The following is a 27,262-nucleotide window of genomic DNA, read 5'->3' on the forward strand; positions in this document are numbered from 1 at the left end:
GTCAAGAATGACTGTGCGTAGTGTAGTACATACTAGACATTCCCTGTTTGCTATTTGGACTGAGAGTGAATATGTTGGTATCAGTAGTAGTTATACCAGCTGTGTTGCAGAGTACAGTTTTGCAGAATAAAGGTCAGATTTCTAGCCAGACCCAGCATTATCATGTTTGACAGCACAGCTTTTGTCTGGTTAGCTAACAATGAAATAAACCATTGGCTGAAATCCAGAGTATATTGTAGAAAGGACGCTATTAGAGCCCTTTTATTCCTAGATAACCCAATGGGTAGTGCTTTCTGTTTCAGTAAAGCAAAATGGTACATGACCATACAGAGTTTAATTCCAACTAGCCTAAGCTATTTTGCCATCCGTAAAGCATTTGCTTTATGGCATTTATATTCTAGATATAGCATATATTTAGTAGCAGATGAGGACATTTTGAGTGTAAAAAGTAAGAAACATCTTTACTAATCTGTAAACAGAGTTCTTTAATTTAAGCTTCTTTAGGAGATTAAGATGCTTAAGGCCAGATTTGGAAATATGTTTTGGTTTTTAGACGTGCAGATGAATATCTAATACAGGTTTATAAAATAATTTAAATGAACTTGTCTCCTAACTCTTACAGAGTGGGCATGGCAAATAATATAAGCACTGTAACTATGTTGAGATACCTGAGATTACAGTTGAAAACTTGATTGTAGGTCTCCAAAGCACTTTTGAAAATGTCACTCTGAAGTTTTGCTTTACAAAGGGCTGGAATGATGGTTTTTCCATTTGAAACTATTATGGATGTTAAGCTATCTGTTAACAGTGAAGGTTGGCAGGTAAATAGCAAAAAAGACTAAGTTGAAAGCTGGAAAGATGGGGTTTTCTTCATCTTACTGTTTTCTAAACTAGGTTAACATAAACGATATGAAAATAATGAGGAAAAAGTCATGTTTGCTGAGGAGCAGGGGAAGAAGCTTAAAGTACCATTTTATGCTCTACCATTTTTTTTGTTCCTGTTTTCTTCCTAGAGCCAGGTACTGAAGAAGTAAAAAAACTCCTCCTGCTTTTACTTGGTTGTGCGGTGCAGGTAAGTTTAATTAATTTTACATCTGTATGGAATGGTTTAAGTGTTAGCGATCTCTTTTCTTGCTATTTAACACCTATGGTTGTGTATAACTTTGACCTTCCTTCCTGTAGTGGTACTATTGCATTCCATGAAAATTTGGATATTCTTACAGTTAAAATGGGTACAACTGTAGCCTCTTATGTTTTATTGTATGAATATAGCAAACTGTATGTAGCATTTCTAATAGTGTATTAATTTTAATATTTTAATTCACCTGGTACTGAAAAGGGAGGAAGAAAGTGGCAAAGTAATGAAGAATTATCTTACTGATATCTTATTGAAACTGTTTCACAAATTTAATAAATTTTTTTGCTGGAATGCTGTACTTATTAGGAAAGTTTGTACCATTCAGCTAATTAAATTGAAAAAATAGAACCAGTTATATGTTCTTAATAAATTAATAAATAGGGAACTTGAGTACTAGAGGACACTAAAAAAGATACCTCTGGAACTCAGTATCCTAAAATTTGAGTAAGTAGCTATTAGGAAACCTCTTAATTGCCCCATTTCAATAGCTGTTTTTTCTTTATCATTTTAATAGTGTTGAAAGTTGTCATAATTAATGTGGCATAAACCAAGTATTTATTGATCAACAAAATTATTGGATAACTTAGCAATGTGATCATTGTAATGTCAGCTTTATCATTTTTAGGTCTTAGAAATACAAAGGAAGAATGAAAATACTTGTGATTATGTATGTATGTATATGCCTTTATTTTTAGTGTCAGAAAAAAGAAGAATTTATTGAAAGAATCCAAGGTCTCGATTTTGACACAAGAGCAGCTGTTGCAGCCCATATTCAAGAGGTATGTTGTTCTTGTGCTTTTAATTTTTTGGAGGTGGAATATTGTACTAGAGAGGGACTTTTACAAGGGCCTGTAGTGATTGGACTAGGGATAATGGCTTTAAACTGAGAGAAGGTAGATTTAGATTAGATATAAAAAAGAAATTTTCTACTGTGAAAGTGGTGAGGCAGTGGAACAGATTGCCTAGAGAAGTTGTGGATGCCTCATCTCTGGAAATGTTCAAGGCCATGCTGGATGGGGCTTTGAGCAACCTGGTCTAGTGGAAGGTGTCCCTGCCCATGGCAGCAGGGTTGGAACTAGATGATCTTTAAGATCCCTTCCAACCCAAGCGTTCTATGATTCTAAGATTAATTGCATCTGTTCAAAAGCAAGTAAATCAAATATGTGATTTGTATACCTAGTGTTTTTAGTAAGCAAAAAAAGCCTTCATTTTTTTTAATCAATTCACAAAATATTTCATTATCAAGCTCTTCTGGATTACATTGTTAAAGCAGTACCAGGGAGTAAGCTTGTTGTTCCAAGAATTTCTTAGAATTACAGTGAACTTAGTGTAATGAAATTTTCATGTGCAAATTTACTTATAAAATACAATTCAAATCCCATGTATGTGACATGTAATATCTATTGTCATAGTCACTTTTTGCTTTTTATTTTACCAGAAGTACACGGTATTACTTTCAGGTGGATAAGAAACTATTCCATAACGTACAAGTTATTCTTTTTTAAATGTTTTTTCACACCTTGTGTAGAGAATCTAACCTGTAGAATTTTAGCTTTATTTTCTTATGCTTCCTTTCTACTCGTATAATTTAAAGCGGATGTTTTTTCTCTTCCATTTCATTCCATGTAGGTAACTCATAATCAAGAAAACGTGTTCGATCTGCAGTGGATGGATGTCATTGTATTGACACAAGAATATGTTGAACCTCTCTTGAAAAACATGGCATTACATTTGAAAAGACTTATAGATGAAAGAGATGAGCACTCAGAGGTATGGATGTGGTTTGTTGCTTAAGAGAAATAGAAGATTTTTTTTTTTTAAATTATACAGCGTAGCATTTTATAACTAATAGTTTAATGTATGTCCTCTTAGCATATTTAAGCAAGAAATCCTTACTGTCAGTAAGTTCTTTCAGGTAGTTACAGGGTGCATACTAGTTGTTGAATACTGTGACAAACTAGGAAAGGTAATGGCAGATGATCTTTCTAATGTAACCAAAGTCTGAAACGACTTTAAATGTTGAAAACAGAAAATCCAAAGCTGTACTGGCTGAAGTTTTCAGGACTGCAAGCTGGTCGCTGAAAAGTGCCTGTTATTATTACTGCATCCTATTGTACAGCTTTGAGTCAACTAGAGCAGCATTCATACTAGGAGAAGAGGTTTTACAAGCTTATCACAAGGCACAATCATTGTACTGTTAACGAATAAAGGAACAGGAATGTATTTAATAAAAATTGCAAGTTATGAATCATCTTGATGGTCCCAGATTTGCCCCTCAGAGTGAGGATATGTTAATGTTGCAGTTACTCCAAATATTCCTTTGACATTTAGCAACTGTCTTTCCAGTTCACAGCCTTGATAAAACAGAAACTTAACCATGAGGGGAGAGGATGTGTGGTAATCCTTTTTGCAACACAAAGGAAAGGAACTTTAAGATAGAAGACTTCTTCATATTAGGATAACACCTTTATTTATGTGATGAAATAGGAATATTCCTATAGGTCTCATGCTTTATTCAGTTGGCAAGGATGCTGCTGCTCACTGCAGTACACTAGCTTTAGAGATGTGCAAGGAATTCATGCTATTTCATTACCCATTCTAAGCACTGATAATTTTGTGGACTTAAAAGTCTATAAATTTGAGTAGTTTAAGAATAGCCAAATGGTACTGTTAAGTAGCTGTGACTCTTTGCTTTAGGTATAGAGTTGTATGTAGGGCTTCTAGCTTCTTTTGCCATAAAACTTTTCTTGCTTCATTTCAGTCTTTGATTTATTAAGGCAGTGAATGGTGATAGTTTCTGACATATAAGTGGCGCTTTGAACGCAATTTTGTGCTTTTTTCCTTTTTTTTTTTTTTTAATTTCTTAGACTATCATAGAACTCTCAGAAGAACGGGACTGTCTCCGTTTTCTACCTCACGCATCAGCAGCACAATCACCTTGTGGATCTCCTGGCATGAAACGCACTGAAAGCAGGCAACACCTGTCAGTAGAGCTAGCAGATGCCAAAGCAAAGATAAGAAGGCTTAGGCAAGAGCTGTGAGTACACGTAGATCGCAGAAGTGTGTTGAGAGTAGTAGGGTTTTAAGATGTTGTTGATTTTGCATAATAGTAGTACTCTAGATGAATTCTTCATTCTTTCAAGTGTTAAATTACAGTTTTAAATGCTTTTTTAGTTAGTGTACCCCAGGAAGCATATTTTTAAGCATGTAAACGTATTTGTAGACCAGTGTGACAAATACAGCTTTTCATCTGTGTTTGTCTTGATCTGTGTTATGAATTATATTGACGTTTTAAACATACTGAAATCGGTGAACTACTGCTGTGGTAATTTTGCATCTTTTGTGCTCTGAACTTTCTGAAAAACTAACTGCAAGCAATCTCTTGAGCATATTACAATACAGTAACGGTCTCTTTGTTCTACATAAATTGTTTGTCTTTTAGAAATACTTAGAGCTAATCTAATGCAGCATTGCCTTTTTCTTTCACATATTGTGTCCACATTGTTGTTTCAGAGGCGAATTCTTTGTGCTTCCTCTCTTGTTCATTATCATTAATGAATTACTATGGTTTTAATATATCTATATATGTGTTTCTAAGAGATTAGCTTTGCAGTTGTGGCAATTATGGCGTGACACACTCGAGCAATTACATGGGGCAGGCAGGTAGGGACTGGAAGCAAGAGCTGTGTCCTGACCATTCAAGGATTAGTGGCAAAAACGTCCTTTTTAAAAGGAGGTGGTGTTGTAGTGGTTCCTTATTGGCAGCGTGATTAAGTTACCTGTTGGAAACAGAATAAGGAAAAGTCATATATAGTTCATTCATGGTTTACGAAACATTTGAATTTGGTGCTGATAGGAATTATCATTAAAAAAATTATCATTGGAATAATTTCCTGTCCCCCATCTCTTTGTTTCTTTCTGTGTCAAAGATTCCTTGTTTGCACAACACTTGTTTGCTCATGCTTTTCAGTACTGTTCCACTTTTATCTGCTGTGCCATTCTACAGAGAAAAATGAAAGGAAGAAAATTATGCAAACCAAACTCCACTAAATCTCTTGACCCACTGCAAACCTGGATGCAGTGAAACAGACTTTGAGTTTACTGGAAGTGGTGGTTATTTATGTCTGAGGAATAATGTAATTTGTAAAATGAGTAAACTTTTATAGCTTGGGTCAGTTCTGGTTTCTTAAAGTTTCCAACTTGCTACCTTCATATGGTTAAGGGAGTGTTCTTTTCTCCCCCTGGTGCTGACCCCTTAGCTAAGAGGTATATTCCCCTCCTTCACCTTATCCAAGTACTGTGAAAAATCAGTCCCATTGTAACAACAATCTTTCTTTCTTTGTTTTTCATATTATAACGAAAACTTTTTTTTTTTTTTTTTCCTATTTTATGAAGAAAACTGATTCGGTGTCAGCAGATACTTAGTCTGTCTTTGTAGTCTAGGAATATATCTAAGCAGTGGTAGAGAGTTACTAAACGAGAAAAACATTTTTTTTTTTCTGTTTCTCCCTATAGCAATGTGCAATGTTGTTTTAGCAGAGTGAAGTATGTGCGGTTTGAACTTAAAATACAAATGTTAAATCTGAAGAGTTTCAATATCTATAGTAACTTGCCTATAGTTTAGAAATAGCATAAATAGAGTTGTGGTGGTGGTTTTTTTTAATCCAACAGGGAATGGCCTCAAGTTGCATGAGGGGAGGTTTGGGTTGGCTGTTAGGAAATACTTCTTCACTGAAAGGGTTATCAAGCATTGGAACATGCTGCCCAGGGAGGTGGTTGAATCAGCATCCCTGGAGGTCTTTAAAAGATGCGTAGATGTGGCGCTTAGGGACATGGTTTAGTGGTGGCCTTGGCAGGTTTATGGTTGGACTTTATGATCTTGAAGGTCTTTTCCAGCCTAAATTATTCTGTTCTGTATCTCATGGAGAGAGGAGGCAGGTAAAAATAAATTAAAAGTTTAAGGTAGCATAAGTCACGATTTCCAGCTCGCTGGTCTGCTTTTTATCAGAGTTTGTTGATCAGATCATCTCTAGCAGGCTGGATTAAGTATCTGGTTGATTTACGCAGAGGATCCCCTTCCCCCACTACATCTTGGTCCTCGTGAAGAATAGAGGACAAAAAGATAGGACTCTTTTTCTGATGTCTGTATTATTATGTGTCTACTGAAATGAGCCCGCCCAGGATATTCTATAAACAGCTGCACCAAGAAAATTAGTGAAAAAATTGCTGTTATTAGTTTGATTGACAGTTAATAGATAGCCTAAACAGTGAACACTAGTATGTTCTGTATAATTTAGTACAATCCTCTCTAGTCAGTAGCTGAAGCATGCAATTAGGGCAACAGTGATGGCTTGGAACATTTCACGTTTTGCCCTCTATTTGAATTCAATTTGTAAATAGATTTCCTTTACGTGTAGCACTATATTTAAAATACTAGACTTTGATAAATTAAATTCTGTCTGTAGCATTTGGTATTAAATGCTGCATTTATAAACAAATTTTAAAATTAAAATTCATTCCAGAGTTGAAAATACTCAACTTATTTATAATCTGGTTTTGGCAATGAACCTTCATATCTGGTTTAGTATGCACTGCAGCTAATATAATTTCATACAAAAGGTCTGTAAAGATTATTCTTCTTTGCAGCACCATATACCAACAGTTGGATGCATAACAGCAATTTGAGGCTTATAATATAGAAACTCCAGAATTGGAAGGTGCACACTGAATTTTCTATATTAACTTCTGTGTGTTTCTATATAGAAGAATAATACAGGAATATAAATGTTTAATAGAAAAGTTACAGTCATCTCACATAATACAGGGTACGTTTGTGTTTCTGAACACACATGTAGAGGGAAAGCTTTGGTATTTGCTGTGGACAGTGACGTTGCAGTGAGCTATACCTAGATGAACCCTTGTTCACTTTTAGGCTGTCAATGACCTTTTTGAAACACTGTATGGTTGCAGAAAGATCATTCATTGTGAAATTGGCTCGTTTTTTAAAGTAACTGTTCTAGTTTTGTTTAAAATGAATATATTTTTTGTTAGTATGATTACTTTTACATTGTATTATACCTTTTAGTCCACTAAATGATCTTATTTTCCCCTTTTCTACTTCTGTTTTGTTTCATACTTGTATTCCAAAATCTTAAATAATACAGTAACATGTTTGAATATGCAGTATATCTTTTAAGGGTATACAATTTTGGATATGGCAGGTTTTTCAACCGTGAATACTGTTTGTTCTGAAGTACAGTTGTATTTTGAACATTAGGTATTCTGTGTCTTTGAGAGAATGAAATATTTCCCTTGTACTTACTCATTGTTTAATGAACTCATTTTTTGAGCATTGACAAATAAGAGTGAGCTGGAGGTTAAAAATGAATCCTGTAAGAATTATGGTATTCTATGTCAAATTTTTTTTATTAGAAATTTCTGAATCGACTAAAGCAGACACCGCATTGTTTCCATAAAATTAAAAATCACTATGCACTTCATAAAATCAGTAGGGTTGTTAAGCGGTATCTTCTTTTAATGCGTAAAGGTACCTGAAAACATTAATTCTTCTCTGTAAAACAAAAACAAAAATTACAAGAATATAAAAGTGCTTTTAAATTTGGCTTTACCTGATCTTTGACAGTATGCATCAGCGGTCATTGTCTGGCTCTCCTGGAAAATATTTGGACCTTTTGAATGTATATTTTGAAATTACTCTAAGTTTACTGTTGGATGTGAATTTTCTGGTACACGTTCATGTGTATTGTTTGGGCTTTTTTAAAAAAAAAACCTCCTTATCCCATATCAAAAAAATCCCTTATTACACCCTAATGTTTCCTACCCCGCATAAATAGGAACAACAATTTAAAGACTATGAAAAATCTGACCAAATGTAAAAGATTAGATAGAGGCTAAAACCTAAAGAATATTTAAAGCATAATGGCATACCTAAGTTTTACACTTTGATTCCCATGAAACTCTTGATTAAATAAGGGAAGTCTCACGTATCTCGGTATTTTGTTCTCAAATGAGATGATCATATTTAAACTGTGTTTTATGTTTTCTCTTTTAAGTGAGGAAAAGACTGAGCAGTTGCTTGACTGTAAACAGGAACTTGAACAGATGGAAGCTGAACTAAAGAGACTTCAGCAAGAGGTAAAGGTTTTGTAAAACTATTGTTTAAAATATGGTGAGCAAAAGAAATGTGCTGCCACCAGAAGGTTTTGTGTTTTTTTTTAATTAGGAAGTATGCTTTCATGCTTTTTTTTTTTTTTTTTCCCACTCTAAACGTGACCTTGTATAATTTATTCCTTTATTTGGTCTCGTACACTGGAAGAATATTCTGAGTTAGGTTAGTATTTCTTTTCTTAAGTTTTTATTTTCACACTCAAGCAATTTACCACCAATACATCGTGTGAGTGTATATGTGCTGAGTTTTTTTCAAGAACAATCCACTCAGAGTTTGGCTAGTTTTCTTTACACTTTGAGTCTATGTGTTGATAATGAGGAAGAACATCTGAATAATTCATTATCACGATACGAGTGTATAAAATTATTTGGGGTCATTTAAGTATATTATCTGTAAAAGAAGTTTGCTGTTCTGAAATTTATAAATGAGTACATGCCTCTCCTTGAAAAAGGCCAATGCAGTTTTCCTGGAAATACATCATCTGGACCGAGCCTCTAAAACACATGAATTTTTTTTTACCCTTTGCCTTTCTTAGAATTAACTTACGATAAACCCCTACATTACTCCTGATTTAAATAATGAAGCAACTGTGTTATCCTTCAGCATGTATACTGTGCAGTATTCTTGCCTCTAATTTCTGTATTTTCTTATTTTCTAGAATATGAATTTACTCTCAGATGCCCGTTCTGCCAGAGTGTATAGAGACGAACTAGATGCTCTTCGTGAAAAGGCAATTCGAGTTGACAAGCTTGAAAGTGAAGTCAGCCGGTATAAAGAGAGGCTGCATGATATTGAATTCTACAAAGCTAGAGTGGAGGTATATTAAGGACAATAAATACTAAATAACCATCATTTTTTGTTTGCTGTGGCTTTTTCAAAGTTGTTTTGATGACTTAAACATTGGGACATGAAAACAGTGTTACAGCTTCTTGCTCTGGGGTATAGTCAGTCTTTTGTGATCACTACAGTTTTTAGGTAAAAGTCCCTGTGTCTAATGCCATGCAGTTTCATTTGAAGTCAGCAGTACTCAACCATAGCTCTAAGCTGGCAAGACCACTAGGAGCCTCTGTTTAGTATATATACAATGTATTGAGAAACTCAAGGAGCAATTAATTAAAAATGCTATAAATCCAGTAATTTCTTTCTCCTGTTGTGAATCTTCTAAGAAAAGGTGTGAAAGACTTGAAGAATGTCATAATGCCAATGACCAATAATATAGCATCCTCTGGAAAAAGACTTCTTTCTTTGAATGTTTAAAAGTTAAAACCTTTTAATGAATGTATACTTCATATGTCACAGCATAAAATAGCTACTACTGATAAAAACTGTTGACGAGAGGGGAAAAACTGCAAGGCAAAAAACAGATCAGTCCTTCATCCAATACTTCTAATAATAGCTTTAGTCAGAAATAAAGCATATCCACTGACATGGGAGTTAATTAGCTTTTTAATGAATAATGAAATGGATAGGTTTTCCAAGAGGACTACAGTGTAAAAAAGTTAACAAAAGACTGTAGTGAGAGATAAGGTGTATGGTGCAGATTAAAACATTGTTAAAAGGGCTTTAGACAATTCTGAAATTTAAAAAAAATCATGGTTCCCAAGACTTGGTGTTTTTTTTTAAGATGACTTGTTCTTAGGCTTGCTTGTGGAAATTAATTTTGTCATCTTACTGTGAAATGTGTAATGTGAAATAATCTAATGAAATTTGAAGAAACTTTCTCAAGATACGTTAAATACAGACCTTAACAGCTGTCATTGAAAGATCCATTCTTGAGGAGGCTCCAAAGCTGCCTTTGCGTGCCACTTAAAAACAAAGTCTGGTAACTGCTTTCCAACTCTGAATCTTTTCTCAGTGTTTGGCATGCTTTAAACAAGATAGTGCTGTTCAACGTGAGTTCAGTGATAGAGGTCTGATGCTGTGATTTATGTTCTCAAATTTCCTCGAAGTTGTTGGCTGTTACCTATATATGATGCAGTAGGTCAGCATATGTAGGTCTGTTGAAAAATTGGGTACTGTTAGTGGTGAGCACTATCATCAGCTTGCCTACATATGAGCAAACCTTTGTATGTGAGCTATTTGAAAATCAGCTGACATGAATGACTTTATAACTACTGTTGTAAGAGGGCCTGAAAGCATATGGTTAAAAAAAAAATGTAAAGGAAGAGAGATTAGTGTACAGGATTTGAAAACAGTGGAAATTTATTTTTCATAGAGTGTTTAAACTAGTAAAAAACTAAAATTTGTTTACGTGTTTCGTAGCTGGTAAGTATCTGATTTTTCAAGCATGCTTGAGTATAGACAGATGTTAATTAGTTGGTTTTGCTTCATAATAATAGTAATTATAAGTTAACTTAACATTTGTGTAGGGAGAAATATGAAGAATAAGTATTCCAACGTTATATTCACTGATCTTTTTTCAGATTTTGCAGCTGACTGCATGCTGAAGTTTGAAAAGTTTTGTCTTTATATCATGAGTGAAATTGCTAATTATATGTTCTTACACATTATTATTTTCATCAGATGTCATTAAAAAGACCCCACCCCATGTCCATGAATTAAAGCTATTTAGGACCTTTGAATACGGCTCGTATTTTAAGAATGCTCGTTGCATTTTCACCATCATGTCCTGACTTTGGGCTTACGTAAGTTTGCCCAGTGGCCTGTAAACCTAATTATGGCCTGTAGAAAATTATTCTCTTAAGTTTTGTTCTCCATTTCCTGCAACCCAAAGATTAGGGAGTTAAGTCTGATAATGAGATAAATTATGGACTGAGAAGGAGCATCTGCATCTGTCTCCAGTCTTTGATGGTGGCCAATAGTAGATGCTTAGAGGAGAGTAAAAGAACAGGGCAAGCGCTTGGTGATAACTTGGTGACATTGTGCTCTCCCAGCCTTCAGCACTCTCTGCTCAGGAAAATCATACTCAGAGGTGGTACTTTTGAGGTTTTTAGCCTTCTCTTCCATGAATTAGATAACTTCCCAACACACGTAAGCCTTTCCATCTACACAATCGGATAGCAATGAGCTCCACAATTCAATTACATGGTGTGTGAAGTACTACTTTTTGTTTGCTTTGAGCCTGACACCTGTAATTTTAATTTAATGTCAGCCTTTTGCTTAGCTGTAGTCCATATACATGCAGTACATTACATCTCAAATGACAGAGATACTTTTGGTTTGATTGTAATTATGAACAACTTATTTATTCTTAGTGGTTTAGGGACTACTTAATTCCTCTTACATAAAATTTTCTTTTCATAAAAATTCCGTAAGTTACAGTTATGTGAAATTTATAAAAAAAATTTACAGCAAAGGTCTATTACCATTTCCAAATGAATGTTTTAGCGTTAGAGTAACGTTTCTAAAACTAGTTATGATGTGTATCAAAGTGTGTGTGAATAAGGAAATGCTTTTATTTGAATTTTTTTTGTCACTTAATTCTTGCAGGAGTTAAAGGAAGACAATCAAGTGTTGCTAGAAACAAAGACAATGTTGGAAGACCAATTAGAGGGGACCCGAGCCCGTTCTGATAAATTACATGAGTTAGAAAAAGAAAATCTACAATTAAAAGCCAAATTACATGATATGGAGATGGTAAGTGTAAATGGAGGATCACGAAGACAACTGATAAGCATTGAATTTCATTAATAAAAGAACTTCCAGTCAAAATAGTGGGGGAGAGGAACTGGAAGTATGTCTTGATTTACTAACACTTTCCAGATACGGTTTCCTACAGTAGCTTGGTTGTGCCTAGGGAAGGAAAAATGCCAAAGGCAGTACAGTGTTTAATTGGATACCTAAAATACGATGATGAGAAATACAGAGACTCATTAGTAAGAATGAAAGGATCAGGTTTTTTATGTGCAGATAGTCTATTGTTACTTAAAAGATAAAAGAGGTTATTCGTATTTCAAATTCTGGCAATATTATTTATATATTTGTCAGAAGGTTATTCCCCAAATAATTTCTGTTTTTAACCAGTTCTTCTCTAAAAAGTAAATATTCTAAAACATGAAGTTGTAATTTGCCTGGGTGGGTTTTTGTGTTTTCTGTAAGGGATGATAGATTATTACTTTCTGTTTACTTTCACTTCCTGCACGATGTTGAGAGTTGCAGCTGCAACTTATTCATGTTAAAGTAGCATGTGTGCAGAGAGGGGTTTATAAAGAGCCAGGTGAGACGCTGTCATCATGGACCCAGTCCTGTTACAGCTTTTTGCGTCAAAGTAGTCTAATGATAGTTTAGAGAAGGTAAAATCTTGCTTCTCTGTCTGTTTGGTTTTTGTGCGTGTTACCAAGCTGTGCTTATCATGTATACTTTCTCTCCTGATATTTGGAGAGAAGTGAGCTTTGAAAAAAAGTAAGTAGTCATTGCCATAGGTTATGATGAGAAGAGGTTCTTCTCTGCGTATTTTTCTTTACTGGTTGTTACTCTTTTAAGTTCTCCATACTTTTGTCTGTTCCTCCCTGTCTCCTCCCTGTGTATTAGCAAATCAGAAAATGCATTTTGCATTTCTCTGGCGTACTAGATACTAAAATATTTTGTGCATGTTGAGACATTTATTTTTTTTTTAACAACACATCTGAAATAATTTTTAAGGACCGTGATATGGACAGAAAGAAGATTGAGGAACTCATGGAGGAAAATATGACTCTAGAAATGGCTCAGAAACAAAGTATGGATGAATCATTGCATCTTGGCTGGGAACTTGAACAGATAAATAGGACTACTGAACTTTCTGAAGGTAAATATAATAATACTTGCAAACTGATAAAATAGAAAAATTGAAAGCTCAGAGGCTGGACAGCTTTAGGAAATTACAGGTTGTTATTTCTAAAGTACAGTGTTTTTTGATCTCTGGAGAGATGTAACAGTTTGGGGTGGTTTTGTTTTTTACTCATTCCCATATATCCCTGGAGATACAGCCCACGTGAAAAAACCCATAAATACCTTGGAGTTAACATTGTGTTACCATTCAAACGTCTATATTCTGTAGCACAGATCATGAGTTTTCTTGCCTTACTGTTCTCAAAGTTAAGAAATACTTGTTAAGGCTTGTTGGAGTAATTGTAGAGAGCTGTGGCAAAAATTTTGATTCTTCCCATATAGTATGCTTGGTCATACACTGGATCCCATACAAAGGATTTGTGGAAATTTAGAGATACATTTATTTGCTCTCTGATGTGATTAGGAACTGTAGGATGAATAGAATATTTACTTCTATGCATCTGCGGAGTTACCTATTGGGTAAGGAGGATGGGTCATTAATCCTAACTAGCTCTATTCACCAAGGAGTAGGAGGTGGTCCTGTCATTGGAGGACCATTAAAAGCTTCTAAATCCTCTAAGTCTAAAAACGCAAAGTCCAAGAACTCCAGATAGTAAGTACACTTTTTGAATGGTGTTTTTTTTCTCTTACAGTGCCACAGAAATCACTTGGTCATGAAGTAAATGAACTGACATCAAGCAGATTACTGAAGCTGGAAATGGAAAACCAAAGTTTGCTGAAGACAGTAGAAGAACTACAAAGTGCAGTAGGTTCTGTAGAAGGCAGCAGTTCAAGGATTCTGAAAATGGAAAAAGAAAACCAAAGACTTAGCAAAAAGGTAATCATTAGTATATGTTTGAATTGTGCATGAATTGCCTAATGCAATGTTGGGGACATAATGAGTACTGACAGTGTTTTATGATACTTGAGAACATTATTTTAATTTTTGTAATTATTAAGCAGGTGAAAGTAGGTGTAAATAGGTGAAGACTGACCGATAAGTCTAAGCAAATAATCGTGTGTCCTCATTCATGACTGAGGAAAAGAGAAGATGGGACAAGGAATTGATGAGCAAGTGAATGAAAGGAGTTTGTCAGATTATCTGTGCTGATCTACGATATTTTACTCTCCAAATTATGTATATCAAGTAGGGTAATAATTTAGTCAGTGATATTTATAGAGAATAAAAATTGGAAGAAAACATGGACTAATTACATAGCTTTGCTTCAGCAGCTATTTCAGATGTTAGATTATTTTTAGAGAAGAGTTGGTAAGAGATGACTAAATTGAAAGAAATCCCTGCTGTATTCCATACTTCCATGGTTTTTTTGGTTTCTTAACAATATGGTATTTTTTGCAGCAGCCTGTGTGCTGCTTTGAGTTTCTGTACAGTACCGGAAAGACAGCTAGGAGGATACTAAAGAAAGGAATAGGTATGAGAAGCAAGCAATAGTTGGTCCTTGTGATTGTCTGATACTGTTCTTGCCACTTTAGATGTCTGGCAACATGTCCTTTTTCTCTTTTCACTTGCCCCTGAAGACAATGCTCTGAACAGTGATGACTTCAGCAAAAAGCAGGAATTTGAGCGAAATGTCTGTTATGAATTCTCTATACGTATTCTACTTCCATCTGGGCACGCTTTCTCTTAAAACAAACGGCTAATACGGAGTCTTATAAATATGAGATACAGCGACCACAGGCACTCCACTCCCAGTGCCCAGTTGGCAGTTGGGCAAGCAATGGATAAATTTGGTTCCCAGACGGAGGCTGACTGCATCCCTGCTGGGGTGACCGAGCCAGTCTTCATGTCTTTTACAAATTCTGTGCTGACACTTACTGGAGTCGACTATACAAGGTTCATTTGATTTCATGAAAAATTATGGAGGCACTGATCATGATTTTTTGTTAAGTCTTCTCCTTGGCAAAAAACAGTGAAAGTGCCAGTAACCCTGTAAAGCATGTGTGGATCTGCTAAGCAAGGGACCAGGAAAATCTCAATTTGAGAGGAAGAGGGAGAGGGAAGCAAAAGATTGGTCAAACTTTAGTATTCTCATCCAAAGAGAAAAATTTAATTCAGGTTCTGGCCTTATTGATGCTATGCTTTTTGCGTATTTTGGATCAACAAATTGCTTCACGGGGAGCGAATTCCATTCTACTGCCTTTTTGTGATTTTATTTCTCAGTATTGTTTAGCTGCAATTTAATGTGTAATTCATATAACTTGTTTCTAAAAGTATTCCCCCTGCCTGGGGTCCAAGTTATGTCTGGACTCCTCTAAGGTGAGGGAGTGTGGATGGTGGAGTTGACACAGAATATAAACCTCCAGCAGATGATTGTTTAAAAATACAACGTGTGTGTTGTTTCTAAGTAACTAATTATAACTTAGATGTGACAGAAAAATCACACTTGGTTATTTTCACTTGTAAACAGTTTTGCTGACTGGTGACATTACAAGTTGGAACCATTTGACAAAACAAACCTGTATATTTAATTCCCAAGAAATCACCACAAGTATCTCTTGAAATTGTTAAGTAAGATCAAACAACATTCAACCTTTATAAGTTAAAAGGAGCTTGGAGGAGCAGTGTAAGTCTCACTAGGATGGAATTTTAAAAGAAAAAAAGAGGCTTGGGGAAATATCCAGAACCTAATAAAATCAGACCACTTTTTTAATGCAGAAGTGCTTTATAGATACAATCTTCTGAGCCAGCAAGCAGATTCTGTCAGAAGTAGATTTATTTCTAGAAGAGATTAGTTGTTTCAGGTAAAGAATAGAAAAGTCTGTTTTATTCTTTCCTTTAACTTGCTTTATGCATTTTATAAGGGTACCTTCAACCTAGCTAAGAGAAATACTATTGTAATTTTAAGTACACTTTAAAAAAATTGTGACCTTTTCCCTAGCTTGAAGAGCTGGAGAATGAAATTAGCCAAGAGAAACAGAGTCTTCAGAACAGTCAAAATATGAGTAAAGATTTGATGAAAGAAAAAGCACAGCTTGAAAAAACACTTGAAGCACTTCGAGAAAACTCGGAGCGACAAGTGAGTAGTGGAATCAAAAGTCTCAATGCTGTATTGTACTGTACTGTTCTCCTTTTGTACTTTTTTACAGGCATAAGGGGTTTGCAAATGTAGCAGATTTGCCAAAAGGATGTGTCTGTGGCAAAATAGCTTGTCTAAGACCTGCAGCCAGTGAGAGGCATGACTCATTTTTAGCTGAGGCTTTACTGTTAGTTTTAGAACTTTTTAGTGTTTTGTAACGCTTCTGTGGCTTTCATGGGCTATGCATTTGCTATAGCTGCTTTAGAGGGTGTAGCTCAGCCAAAGTAGAAAATTGGGAACTTTGGAGGTAAGCCAAGCACCTCTCAATGGAGGACAATGGGTTCCAGACAGCTGGTCAGTGTTTGAAGTAATGTCGGAGTATTAATGAGAATTACAGCAGCCTGTCCCTTGAAGAGACCTGACCGAGACCAGTGTAGCAGAGCTGGTCTGCTCTTGTGTTGCTCAGTCTTGTTTATCTGAGGTAGAAACGATCACATCCAGCTTCATAATAGTCTCCTGCACTAGAATGTGTTCCTGCTGTGACTTGGAGGTGGATAGCAGAGTTTATTTTTGGTTGCCAGAAACTGGCCTCTGTGTCTTTGTAAAAGTTATGAGCCGTATTTGGGAGGGTACTGAATCTCTGACCTATCTGTATCTAATGAGTGCTGACACCTTCTCAGATCTTAGCAGAGCAGTTCAGAGGACCTGTGGAAGGCAGGCATTAGGAAACAAGAGTTACAGAAACTTCTGGAAATTGCTTCTTTAGTAATCAAGTCCTTAAGAATTAGAACTGTAGTTATCTTTTATAAATTCCACTGATACTTCTTGATAAGATTGACGAGATTGACCTTTTTTTAGCTTAATTTGAAAGTACGCTATTTAGGAATACAGAATAATGTATTTCAAAAATACTGAAATTTTTTAAAGACCCAATTTAATCAGGAGATTAAATTCCAGACTTAGAAAATGCAAAAACCCCAAAATTGTGCTTGGCTTTGAAGCTTTACTTTCATTTAAAGAGAACAGTGGGGATGATTTTAAAGAAAATATGCCAGCTTGTCTTGTTTAGAAGTGTTTGTTGTTACAATCAATTATAATTGATCTATACATTGTATTAAAAGTGTACTCTAGGGAGAAAAACTAGAACTTTCGGGAAAAAGTCTTAAGTCCCACTTCAACCATCAGGGATACATATATTGTTTTTAACATGTTGGAGTAGGACTGACAGTTCAGTGGGACTATTTCTGCTTAAAAATAATATACTTAGGAGCTGTGATGGGTTAGCAGCATCTTTCATGTCTTTTACAAATTCTGTGCTGACACTTACTGGAGTCGACTATACAAGGTTCATTTGATTTCATGAAAAATTATGGAGGCACTGATCATGATTTTTTGTTAAGTTTGGACTACAGAAGCAGAATTTACAGAAAGTAATTATGCATGTTCAGTAACATACCAGGTTATGTAAAGTGTTACAAAGTTGTATTTGTAGACACCTGTTAATTAGTTTCTTATTAACTGTTTCAGAACAGTTTGTCATTGCTGGGAATGGAGCTGTAGATCCTGTAATTAATAGTTACATTCAGACTTAAATATGAAAGAACAGTATAATTTTCTCAGTCTGGTTTTCATTGGAACTAGCACTCTTGCTTTTCTCCAAAACAGTTTATTGTTGAAACATCCCTGATGCTATGTTGTTAGTGTATTCTTAAATACTGATTTAAGCAGCTTTCTGGATTTTGCTGTCTGTCGTTACCTACCCAAACAATTTCAAATGCTTTGGAGTAACTGAAAAAATCAAGAGATACTAAAAATTAAGATGTAATTGTTGCCTTTATCCTTGAAGTAGATCTGGGAATATGTTATCTAAGAAAAAATTCGGTTCTAATATGATTTACCTTCTCTGGAAGCTGTTTTGGACCAGCATGTCCAAGGGTTCTTTTTAAGTAAAAAATTAATGTAACTTCGATGTGTTTCTACCCGAAATGTTAGGATGCCCTCATATCCCACAGACCACCTCTATTTTTTCCAAGTGAAATAAAGACACTTTTGCAGCCCCCACACCTCCCTCCATCTCAAGTTTGGTTTAGAAATTGACTGCAGTTTTGTTTTTTGTGGACACATATGTCTGTAAAGTAGGGAGTTTAAGAAAAATAATCTAAATCTGGGTAGACACAAATGAAGATTAAACTAAGCTAAGCAATAGATACAACTTTTGTTTTGGTTTATGCTTCATTAGTTTTATGTTATCTACTAATATCCAAGAGGAAGATATTTGATAATTCACCTTGACGTATTTTGCTGCCAAACTTATACCTACACAATGCTTGTAATGCTGCAAATAAATACTGGTAGAGTAAGAGAAAATTTTTTAAAAACTTAAAAGGGAAATACCATGTTATCTCATTATCATAGTACTTTTGTTTTATATATGGAAGTAATTACTTGTTGGCATGTTGCTCACCAGAGTTTACAATTTCTCCCCCCAAATTAGATTAAGCTATTAGAACAAGAAAATGAACATTTGAATCAAACCGTAGCTTCTCTGAGACAACGCTCACAAATCAGTGCTGAAGCGAGAATGAAAGAAATAGAAAAAGAAAATAAAATCCTTCATGAGTCTATTAAAGAGACCAGTAGTAAGTTAAATAAGATTGAATTTGAAAAAAAGCAAGTCAGGAAAGAACTGGAACACTACAAAGAGAAAGGGGAGAGAGCAGAAGAACTTGAGAATGAGCTGCATCATCTGGAAAAGGAAAATGAATTATTACAGAAAAAAATCACTAACTTAAAAATTACTTGTGAGAAGATAGAGGCCTTAGAACAAGAAAACTCAGACCTGGAAATGGAAAACAGAAAACTAAAAAAAACTTTGGATAGCCTAAAAAATCTCACTTTTCAATTAGAATCCTTAGAAAAGGAGAATTCACAACTCGATGAAGAAAATTTGGAATTAAGAAGAACAATTGAATCCTTGAAGTGCACAAGCATTAAAGTGGCACAGTTACAATTAGAAAATAAGGAACTGGAGAGTGAAAAGGAGCAACTTAAGAAAAGCCTTGAACTCATGAAAGCCTCGTTTAAGAAAACGGAACGCTTGGAAGTCAGCTACCAAGGCCTAGACACAGAAAACCAAAGGCTACAGAAAGCCCTTGAAAACAGCAATAAGAAGATTCAGCAATTAGAAAGTGAATTACAAGATTTAGAGTCTGAGAATCAGACTCTGCAAAAGAATTTAGAAGAGTTAAAAATCTCTAGTAAGCGCCTAGAGCAGTTGGAAAAGGAGAATAAGTTGTTGGAACAAGAGACTTCTCAACTGGAAAAGGATAAGAAACAGCTAGAAAAAGAAAATAAAAGGCTTCGACAACAAGCGGAAATTAAAGATAGTACTTTAGAAGAAAACAATGTAAAAATTAGTAACCTGGAAAAGGAAAATAAATCTCTATTTAAAGAAATAGTTGTATATAAAGAGTCATGTGTACGCCTGAAAGAACTTGAAAAAGAAAATAAAGAACTCGTGAAGAGAGCTACCATTGATAAGAAAACCCTTGTCACTTTACGAGAGGTAAACAGAAATTAGGTGCCCTTCCTGTCATAATCTATTTGTAGTGTAGAGAAATTACATCTGTAGTTTTGAAAAAAGTTTGTATTTTGTATTGTTTTATGCTTTAATCTGTGTAATGATTACAGTAGGGAAAGTGTTAGATAATCAAAACATATAATCACCATAATGAAACAGAGTAATAGAACCATATAACACTTAATTCTGTAAGGTTGCTTACAGACTGTCCTGGAGCCTTTGTTAAATGAATTTTGTTCAGATTCTTCATGCTCATATTTGTTCTGTCTGAAACATTTCCCCTTCACTGTAATTTTCCAGACCAAATTTGAAAAGGAGGTTCTACAGAAAGGAAGAGAGAAAACAACTACAGTGAAATCATATATTATAGTTAACAATGTCTGATATAGCTGAAAGTTAGCAATTGGAAGGAAACTAGATTTAACACTGAGTTACTCAAGTCATGTAGTGATAAAAGACTCTTGCCTTGGCACTTCTAGAATTAAGACTGCGTTATTTTCCTTGTGGTGATACTGTAATGTTTTCTGTGTAAGGACTTGGTGAATGAAAAATTGAAGACCCAGCAAATGAACAATGATCTGGAAAAACTTGCCCATGAACTTGAAAAAATAGGTTTAAACAAGGAGCGTCTCTTGCATGATGAACAGAGCAGTGATGACAGGTGAGAATGTCAAGGCCTACCTGGATCAGTGTAGAAATTAGGGTCTTTTTGATCCATAAAGATGAAACGGTTTTACGGACTGCTTTTGTGCATACTTTTAGATTTTAAAGCACATTAATAGACCCAAAATTGAACTTGCTGTTCTTTGAAATCAATAGGGTAGTTGATGTGCTTTTACATTCAGCTATCTGTGAGAGTGAGTTACCACTTTTTGTTACAAAGAAATTTTTTGAAGCATGTCAGTAGATACAGGTAATGTATAATTAAAACGTTTTATGTTCTAGTTAGCAGCGGGAACAGTAACAGTAAAATAGGCCCAAAATGGTTTCTTTTTTCCTTTTTGACTGCTTGACTGATAGAAAAGTTTTTTACGCTTTTGTCACATAATGGTTACCTTAAACTGTCTCACTATTTCCTTATGACTGTTTCCTTCTAATTCTTCCCACCAAAAGGAAGCTGTTTGCATTCCCACTTACACGCTGGGAAGTATCCGATACTTAAATGTCTCCAGAACTTCATACTGGCTCTATCACTCTACCACACCTGCCATTACAAAGCAACTGCTATCCTGACATCTGTTTCCTCTACTGTATGTTGTGTTCTGTCTTATCCTGCAGGGATTTAGGGAAAATTTGTGACAGGAGAAAAGCAGGCTAGTATGGGCTTCTAGCCAATCTTTATTTCATGATGGTATTCAGTTGTGCTCTTCAAAAAAAAAAAAAAAAAAAATGCTGCTGTCATGATCTGTTATTACAACTGATTGTCACGAACACGTAGATTGATTTTGGGCCTTCTATACCAAAAGAAAACCAAACAACATTTTTCTGCAGTTTCCCTTTCTTGCTGCCTGTGCTTTGTTACTGGGGTGGTGCCAGAATCCTGTATGGAGAATCTATTGCCCCCTTTTTGTTCTCTGCTGCTGTCTTTCATCTACCTTTCTCAGCTCACAGATGAGGCGTTCTTCTGTCAAGAAAAGTCCTCAGGACTTTGGCTAGTCTGATTTCTTCAGATTTAAGCATTACTGTGTAGCTTGCAGTGCATAGTATGCTTTTGGTTTGTCTTTAGGTAAATATACCATATAAAGGAGAATGAGTCCTTGAGCTGAGTTGAAGCTTAAACTGCTTAGATGAAGAAGTCCAGATTGAGCAACATTTTTCCAAATCACGTTCTAGATTCCAGGTTATTGGAGTGAGTGCTCCCACAAATAGAGAGAATATTGTTCTGTAAAGGTGCTTTTGCAAATTATACTACATGAAAAGGTTTGTGAGTCTACTTCTACGTTCCAGACAATGGCACTTGTTCTTTACAAGTGCTTCTACTTTTAAAGATCAGATGCTGTGGGTTCGCTTCTCATAGGTCAGTTTGTGGCATTATATGAATTAGACTTTGGGCCATATAGTAGTAGTGTTTCCTTTGCATTTTACAGAATGATGTTATAATGAATCTATAAATTATAATTTGGAAGAAAATTTGGAGTTCCGTGTCTGTGTGGACTGGGGAGTCTTGTCTACCTTTCATTAAATTATCATATGTAAAGGAAATTTTAACATGCTTCTGGCACCTGTCATGACCTGTTCCATTTCTTTCTTTGCTTCCAGGTTAGCTGTGTGTGGGAATTACACAACTAAGTAATTTTCTTTTCATTGCTGCCACCTTCGCTTAGTGCACTTCTAATGGGTATTCCTCTTCCAAGGAATCAGTGCACCTTTTTTTGCTGTGTATACATTGTATATTAAGAACAGCTCAGGTAGCAGGCTCAAGCATGGCATTCTGGCTGACCTGCACTTGGCACATGTCTGCTGCTGGCCTTAGATCTCTTGTAATTTGGTGCTGCTCACCTGCACCATCGTAAGAACAGCTCATGCTGAATTCTTTGCAGATTACTTTGCAGCAGGAGATACTGCCTGTCTAGAAAGGTATTTATGGCAAATGTGATTGTCCAGCACTGACTGTGTGAAAGCACCACAAAAGCAGATGGAATATTTCATGGTACAGGCTATTTGGATATCAGGCTGGGTATGATGTGCTATTAAGACTGATCTGTCAGGAGGTGTGCAGTAAGCTTCGTATCTTGAAGCTTACCCAGAACATTATCTAGAGCTTACCTCTGAGCTCAGGCTTGTGAGGAAATAGTTTAGATGTGAAGGAGTTTGGGCTATGCTGTTTTGAGCTTCTTCTGAAACAAGAACGTAGACCTATCTTTAGCAACTTCATGTAGAGCTGGATGATTGTGAATGTGGAATACTTGTTTACGAAGTGGTTGGTTTGAAATTGTGCTGTGCCACTGTCCTGCTTTTCGTTATGCTTAACTTTTTTCACTCATCCAAAAGGTACCTGCATTGGTTTCTTAATATTATTACCTAGGTGAGGCATTAGCAATCGTTTCATCAGGCCTGTAGAAAGCTAAGTTCATTATGGCCAAAATTACTTCTCAGTGTATTTTTGGTCTGCCTCTCTCAATTTAATGACAGAAATAAAAAATGCACAATTTTTCTCTCCCTGGTTGGAGAGAGCTGTGGGGTTTTTTTTGTTTGTGTTTTGTTGTTGTTGTTGAATGTTTTTGGTAGCACTTCAGAGTCCTTCTGTTGGGACCTAAGCTGACCATGTTTGACAAGTTAACTTCAAAGTGTTTTCCATTTTCTCTTGCCTTTCAAATGGCTGTTGTCTTTTGACAAAAGATTAATGGATTATGACACTGAATCTGAAATACCCAAATCTCAGTGATATTAGAAAACTTGTACCATCTTTCATTATTAGGTATTCAAAAGGAAACTGGATACTGGATCTCTGCTATTAATCTTTTTCCTTCTTTGTTTTCTTACATAATCATGTACCTTTTCAGTAACAGAAATTATTATTTGTAGCTGGATATATGCTTCAGCTCAAGAAGATGAAATGCTATCTATTCTACTAGTCACAGACTGCCTACTGTTTCTTAAGTCCCTGAGAATTACTTGTCATACCTTAAAATCTAGGATTTTCATCCTACTACATGATGCTACTGGACAGCTTTCTACTTATTAATTCTCTTACCATTGGTCTTCTGCTCCAGTTCCTGACTAGATCTAATGCAGTTGTTCATTCAGGAGTCTCTTGCAATCTACTCCATTCACTAAAGTGATAGATTCTTCAGCAGTCAAGATTAAAAAGGGGGATATTAGTGGTTTGTTTTGTTTTATCCTATTGTGGGGAGAAGTGGGATGTTTTCCAGATTCTGAGCACATGTACAGTGGCTGAACTGCTTAAAAGGGATCAATGAGTGTGGTTTTCAGTATTTTCTGAAAAGGAGATACTGTTCTAAACCAACACATTCTAAATCTGACCACCTGTCTCCCAAATACGTGGTTTGGGTTTTTAGGTGCCCTACAATATTGTAAGTATGGTAAAAAATGGAAGCTTTACACATCAGGAGTGGTAACAGTCTTAAAATACCAGCAGCTGGGCTGAGTGAGCAATTTGCACATTCATAGATCAAACAAGTATGCACCTGCAAAGTACTGTGTTCTGTCTCCTTCCCTAGCCCTCCTCTTTGTGAGCTGGCAGGAAATGGAAATTGATGAAAATCTTGCTCTCCAAATACTTCACATTCTAAGTTAGTTCAGGTCCCCACTGGATTCACTGGAGGGGAGCCAGAAGGAAGAGTGCTGTCATCACACACACGCTAATGATCCAAATAAAGCCAGCACCCTACTGGTGTGGCTGAACGTGGCTTTTTGTATGTCTAATATGTTTAAAAGAAAGAAGGATTCAGAAAGGTTTTTGAGTACCATCTTCCGTTTGTTTTAGATATAGGACTTGATATTAATACTGAGATGTCTTCATGCTTTTGAACAGAGTAAGCATTCAAGCACTTTTTAATGTAGCTATGAGGCTACTGTTTCAGGACTTAAGAATGTAAATACCTCAATTTTTTGAAATACAGACTTTTTAGTGTGTGATGTCATTGACCAGTAGGTACAAGCTTTTGGAGTCAAAATTAGAATCCACACTCAAGAAGTCTCTCGAAATAAAAGAAGAAAAAATTGCTGCTTTGGAGGCTCGTTTAGAAGAATCAACAAATTTAAACCAGCAACTCCGTCAGGAACTTAAAACAGTAAGGAGAATGACTTTTTTTTTTTAACTGTAAGATTAAATTACTCCTATACCAGCTATTGTTATTTCTACACTTGACCTTTTGTGTAAGACAGCAAAAGATGGGCATTGTTCAGGTAATGTAAAGCAGGGCAAAGGTATGACTCCTTTTTAAGACTGCAGTAATACAGGCCCAGTGTTGTAATCGCATAAAAAGTTGTTGAGTTTATTTCTTGGTCATTGAATATGTCAGGTGGATAAATAATCTGAAATTCATTTGATTTGGGGTGCCAAAAGTCATCATTTTCAGTTACATTTTCTGATCTAGCTTGAACAGCCTGAGTGGACTGGTTAAAAAAAGAAATACAATCTCCTTGGTTGTAGGAGTTTATTATGTTGAGGGATACGGTTGAAAGCACTGAAATGAAATAGAAAATAGAGATCTCTTTCTGTTAGACAAGTGTTTGTTAGGATTAAGCTATCCATATCCATAAATAATTTGTACATCATCTCCCCAAACATACACAAAAAGCAAATTTATAAATACAGTAACATGGCACTTTCTGCTCTTGGAAAAGTCATGTAATAAATTAGGATGTAGAAAATGGAAAATTCTAAACCTAATGTAAGTTGTCCTAAATAATTTCAGGTGAAAAAGAACTATGAAGCTCTCAAGCAAAGACAAGAAGAGGAAAGGATGGTTCAGAATTCTCCTCCAAGAAGTGGAGAAGAAAATCAGTCTGTCAATAAGTGGGAGAAAGAAAATCAGGAAACTACTAGAGAATTATTGAAAGTTAAAGATAGATTAATTGAAGTGGAAAGGAATGTAAGATGTGTTTTAAATATTATTCTGGTTTTAATTATTTGTTGTGAGCTGTTCCAGTAATATGAATGAGGGTATTGTTAAGAAAGTATGCAATTTATCACATAGTTTATGTACCAAGCAGAATCTGAATTAAATATAGTTCATGAAAGCAGCTGGATTCTGCTCAGAGGGATGCCGTAAAGCACTTGACCAGCTTTTAAAAGGAAATGTGGAAAGCTGAATTTGCCCTTTTCAATCCACAGATATCTCTTAAATCCCTCTTAAATGATAATATTTATTTACATGAGTCTTGGAGATTACTATTTCTCCATAGGTACAATATTAGTTACCCATTTTTTCAATCTTAACTTGTAGTGATAATATCACTGTGTGTTACTTTGTTATATAAGGTGATTTACAGTTTTGTTACACCCTTTAAATCTCTGTGAAGTCATGCTGCTTTATTTGTTTTGGAGAAATAAGGGTTTTTTTCTTGAAGTTCGGTCAGCAGCTGTGAACTCAAATTTTCTGGGTGGTTTTTTTAATTTTTGAAGAATGCTACACTGCAGGCAGAGAAGCAAGCACTGAAGACACAATTAAAGCAACTTGAGACACAGAACAGCAATCTGCAAGCTCAGATTCTTGCACTTCAGAGACAGACTGTTTCTCTACAGGAACAAAATACAACTCTACAAACTCAAAATGCCAAGCTGCAGGTAATACTTGCCTATTTTGCTTTCACAAATAAAATAAATTCAAGGTTTTTACATGAAAGCTTTAAAACTAATGACAATAATGTATTGTAAGTCACATTTTGCTTCTGGGCCAGACATGGAAAAAGAAGGAATGTGCAAATAATCTGCACTAAGAGCAGTCAAATAGCATTTTCTTTGCTGATCAATAACAACATTTCTAGAAGTTGATTTTAATCCTTCATGTTGGTCCAATTTCAACTCCTGACTTTATACTTAAGAGTAGAGTAGATTCTCTTATCCAGTCTTCTAAGATAATTTTTTTAAATGTCTTTTTTACTTCTCAATTAGGTCAGGGAAATAGCGTGTCCAAAGAGACTGATAAATTTAGTATTTTGTCTATTTTTAGAAATAGAGTTAAAAAAAAAAAAAGTAAAAGCGATACCTAAGAGAAAAATCAAGATGTTAGTAAGTACAGAAGACTTGAGAAAGAACCTTTGAAAACTACCTAAATATGTGCAGATTGAATTCAGATAATTCAGAGGCAAGAAAGTTAATGTGTGACCATGGAAATTATAAAAATGGTTGCCCACACAGTCTTGCAGCTCTTACGGCCAAAATTCAGATGTCATTCCTCATACTTTAACAGGGTTATTAAATACATCTCTCTCTTCCTGCCCCTCCCCCCCCTTAAATATTTAAGAAAATTAAATATTCTTGTTAATGGATCTAACACGTTCTGGAGCTCTAAGAATCAAAACTACTTAAAGGGAGACTGCAAAGTCCACAATTCAGTAGAAATAGTAAACGATGTCAGAAATTATGGAGGGTGGATGGAAATCAGAGTGAAGGAGTCTTTTAAACGAGTAAACAAATAATGCTTTTTGTGAACGCCTCAAGTTATTATCCTGTCCCTTTCTGGAAAGCAGAACACAGTTGTACGACATACGCACTTTCTATCTACCACTTTGAAATCTAATTAGTGCACAGGACTCCCCTTTGAGGCTGGCAAGCCTGTGAACAAAACAGAACATTTCTGCACACACTGTGTCTCATCTAGTTGTTAAAAATGAGTGGATGTGGGCATGGAAATACACCGTTTTAAACAGATGAGGGATGTATCTCTGGGATTCAGAACTCTTGAGTATTGTGATACCATTTGTCAAAAAAACAGGAATATCTGTGTAGTTTCTTTCTTGCGTTGTGACTTGCACAACAACACAGGCCTCTCCTATCTGATAAACGCGGAGAATGAATTAACTGTAGATATTTGAAAGTATTGAGGCAATGAATTGTGAGGAGGAATCATTTTCCTCCT

General features: G+C 35.5%; 1 protein-coding gene across 2 annotated transcripts in view; it reads left to right on the plus strand.

The window, feature by feature from the left end:
- Positions 1-27,262, plus strand: part of CCDC88A (coiled-coil domain containing 88A) — a gene marked incomplete at both ends in the record, with an annotated part of 72,723 nt that overhangs the window by 27,546 nt on the left and 17,915 nt on the right. Inside the window, 15 exons of one of the 2 annotated variants that reach the window (XM_081998106.1) lie at positions 1,014-1,072; positions 1,834-1,917; positions 2,768-2,908; positions 4,006-4,175; positions 8,212-8,293; positions 8,986-9,144; positions 11,778-11,924; positions 12,930-13,074; positions 13,751-13,935; positions 15,998-16,135; positions 18,630-19,700; positions 20,249-20,376; positions 24,328-24,469; positions 25,097-25,273; positions 25,807-25,968. In XM_081998106.1, the coding sequence (XP_081854232.1) occupies positions 1,014-1,072; positions 1,834-1,917; positions 2,768-2,908; positions 4,006-4,175; positions 8,212-8,293; positions 8,986-9,144; positions 11,778-11,924; positions 12,930-13,074; positions 13,751-13,935; positions 15,998-16,135; positions 18,630-19,700; positions 20,249-20,376; positions 24,328-24,469; positions 25,097-25,273; positions 25,807-25,968 (2,990 nt within the window). The remainder of the gene's footprint in view (positions 1-1,013; positions 1,073-1,833; positions 1,918-2,767; positions 2,909-4,005; positions 4,176-8,211; positions 8,294-8,985; positions 9,145-11,777; positions 11,925-12,929; positions 13,075-13,750; positions 13,936-15,997; positions 16,136-18,629; positions 19,701-20,248; positions 20,377-24,327; positions 24,470-25,096; positions 25,274-25,806; positions 25,969-27,262) is intronic. The other variant, XM_081998107.1, reaches the window with a different exon arrangement.

This window comes from Phaethon aethereus, assembly GCF_964289735.1.
Source record: "Phaethon aethereus genome assembly, chromosome: 3".
NCBI lineage: Eukaryota > Metazoa > Chordata > Aves > Phaethontiformes > Phaethontidae > Phaethon > Phaethon aethereus.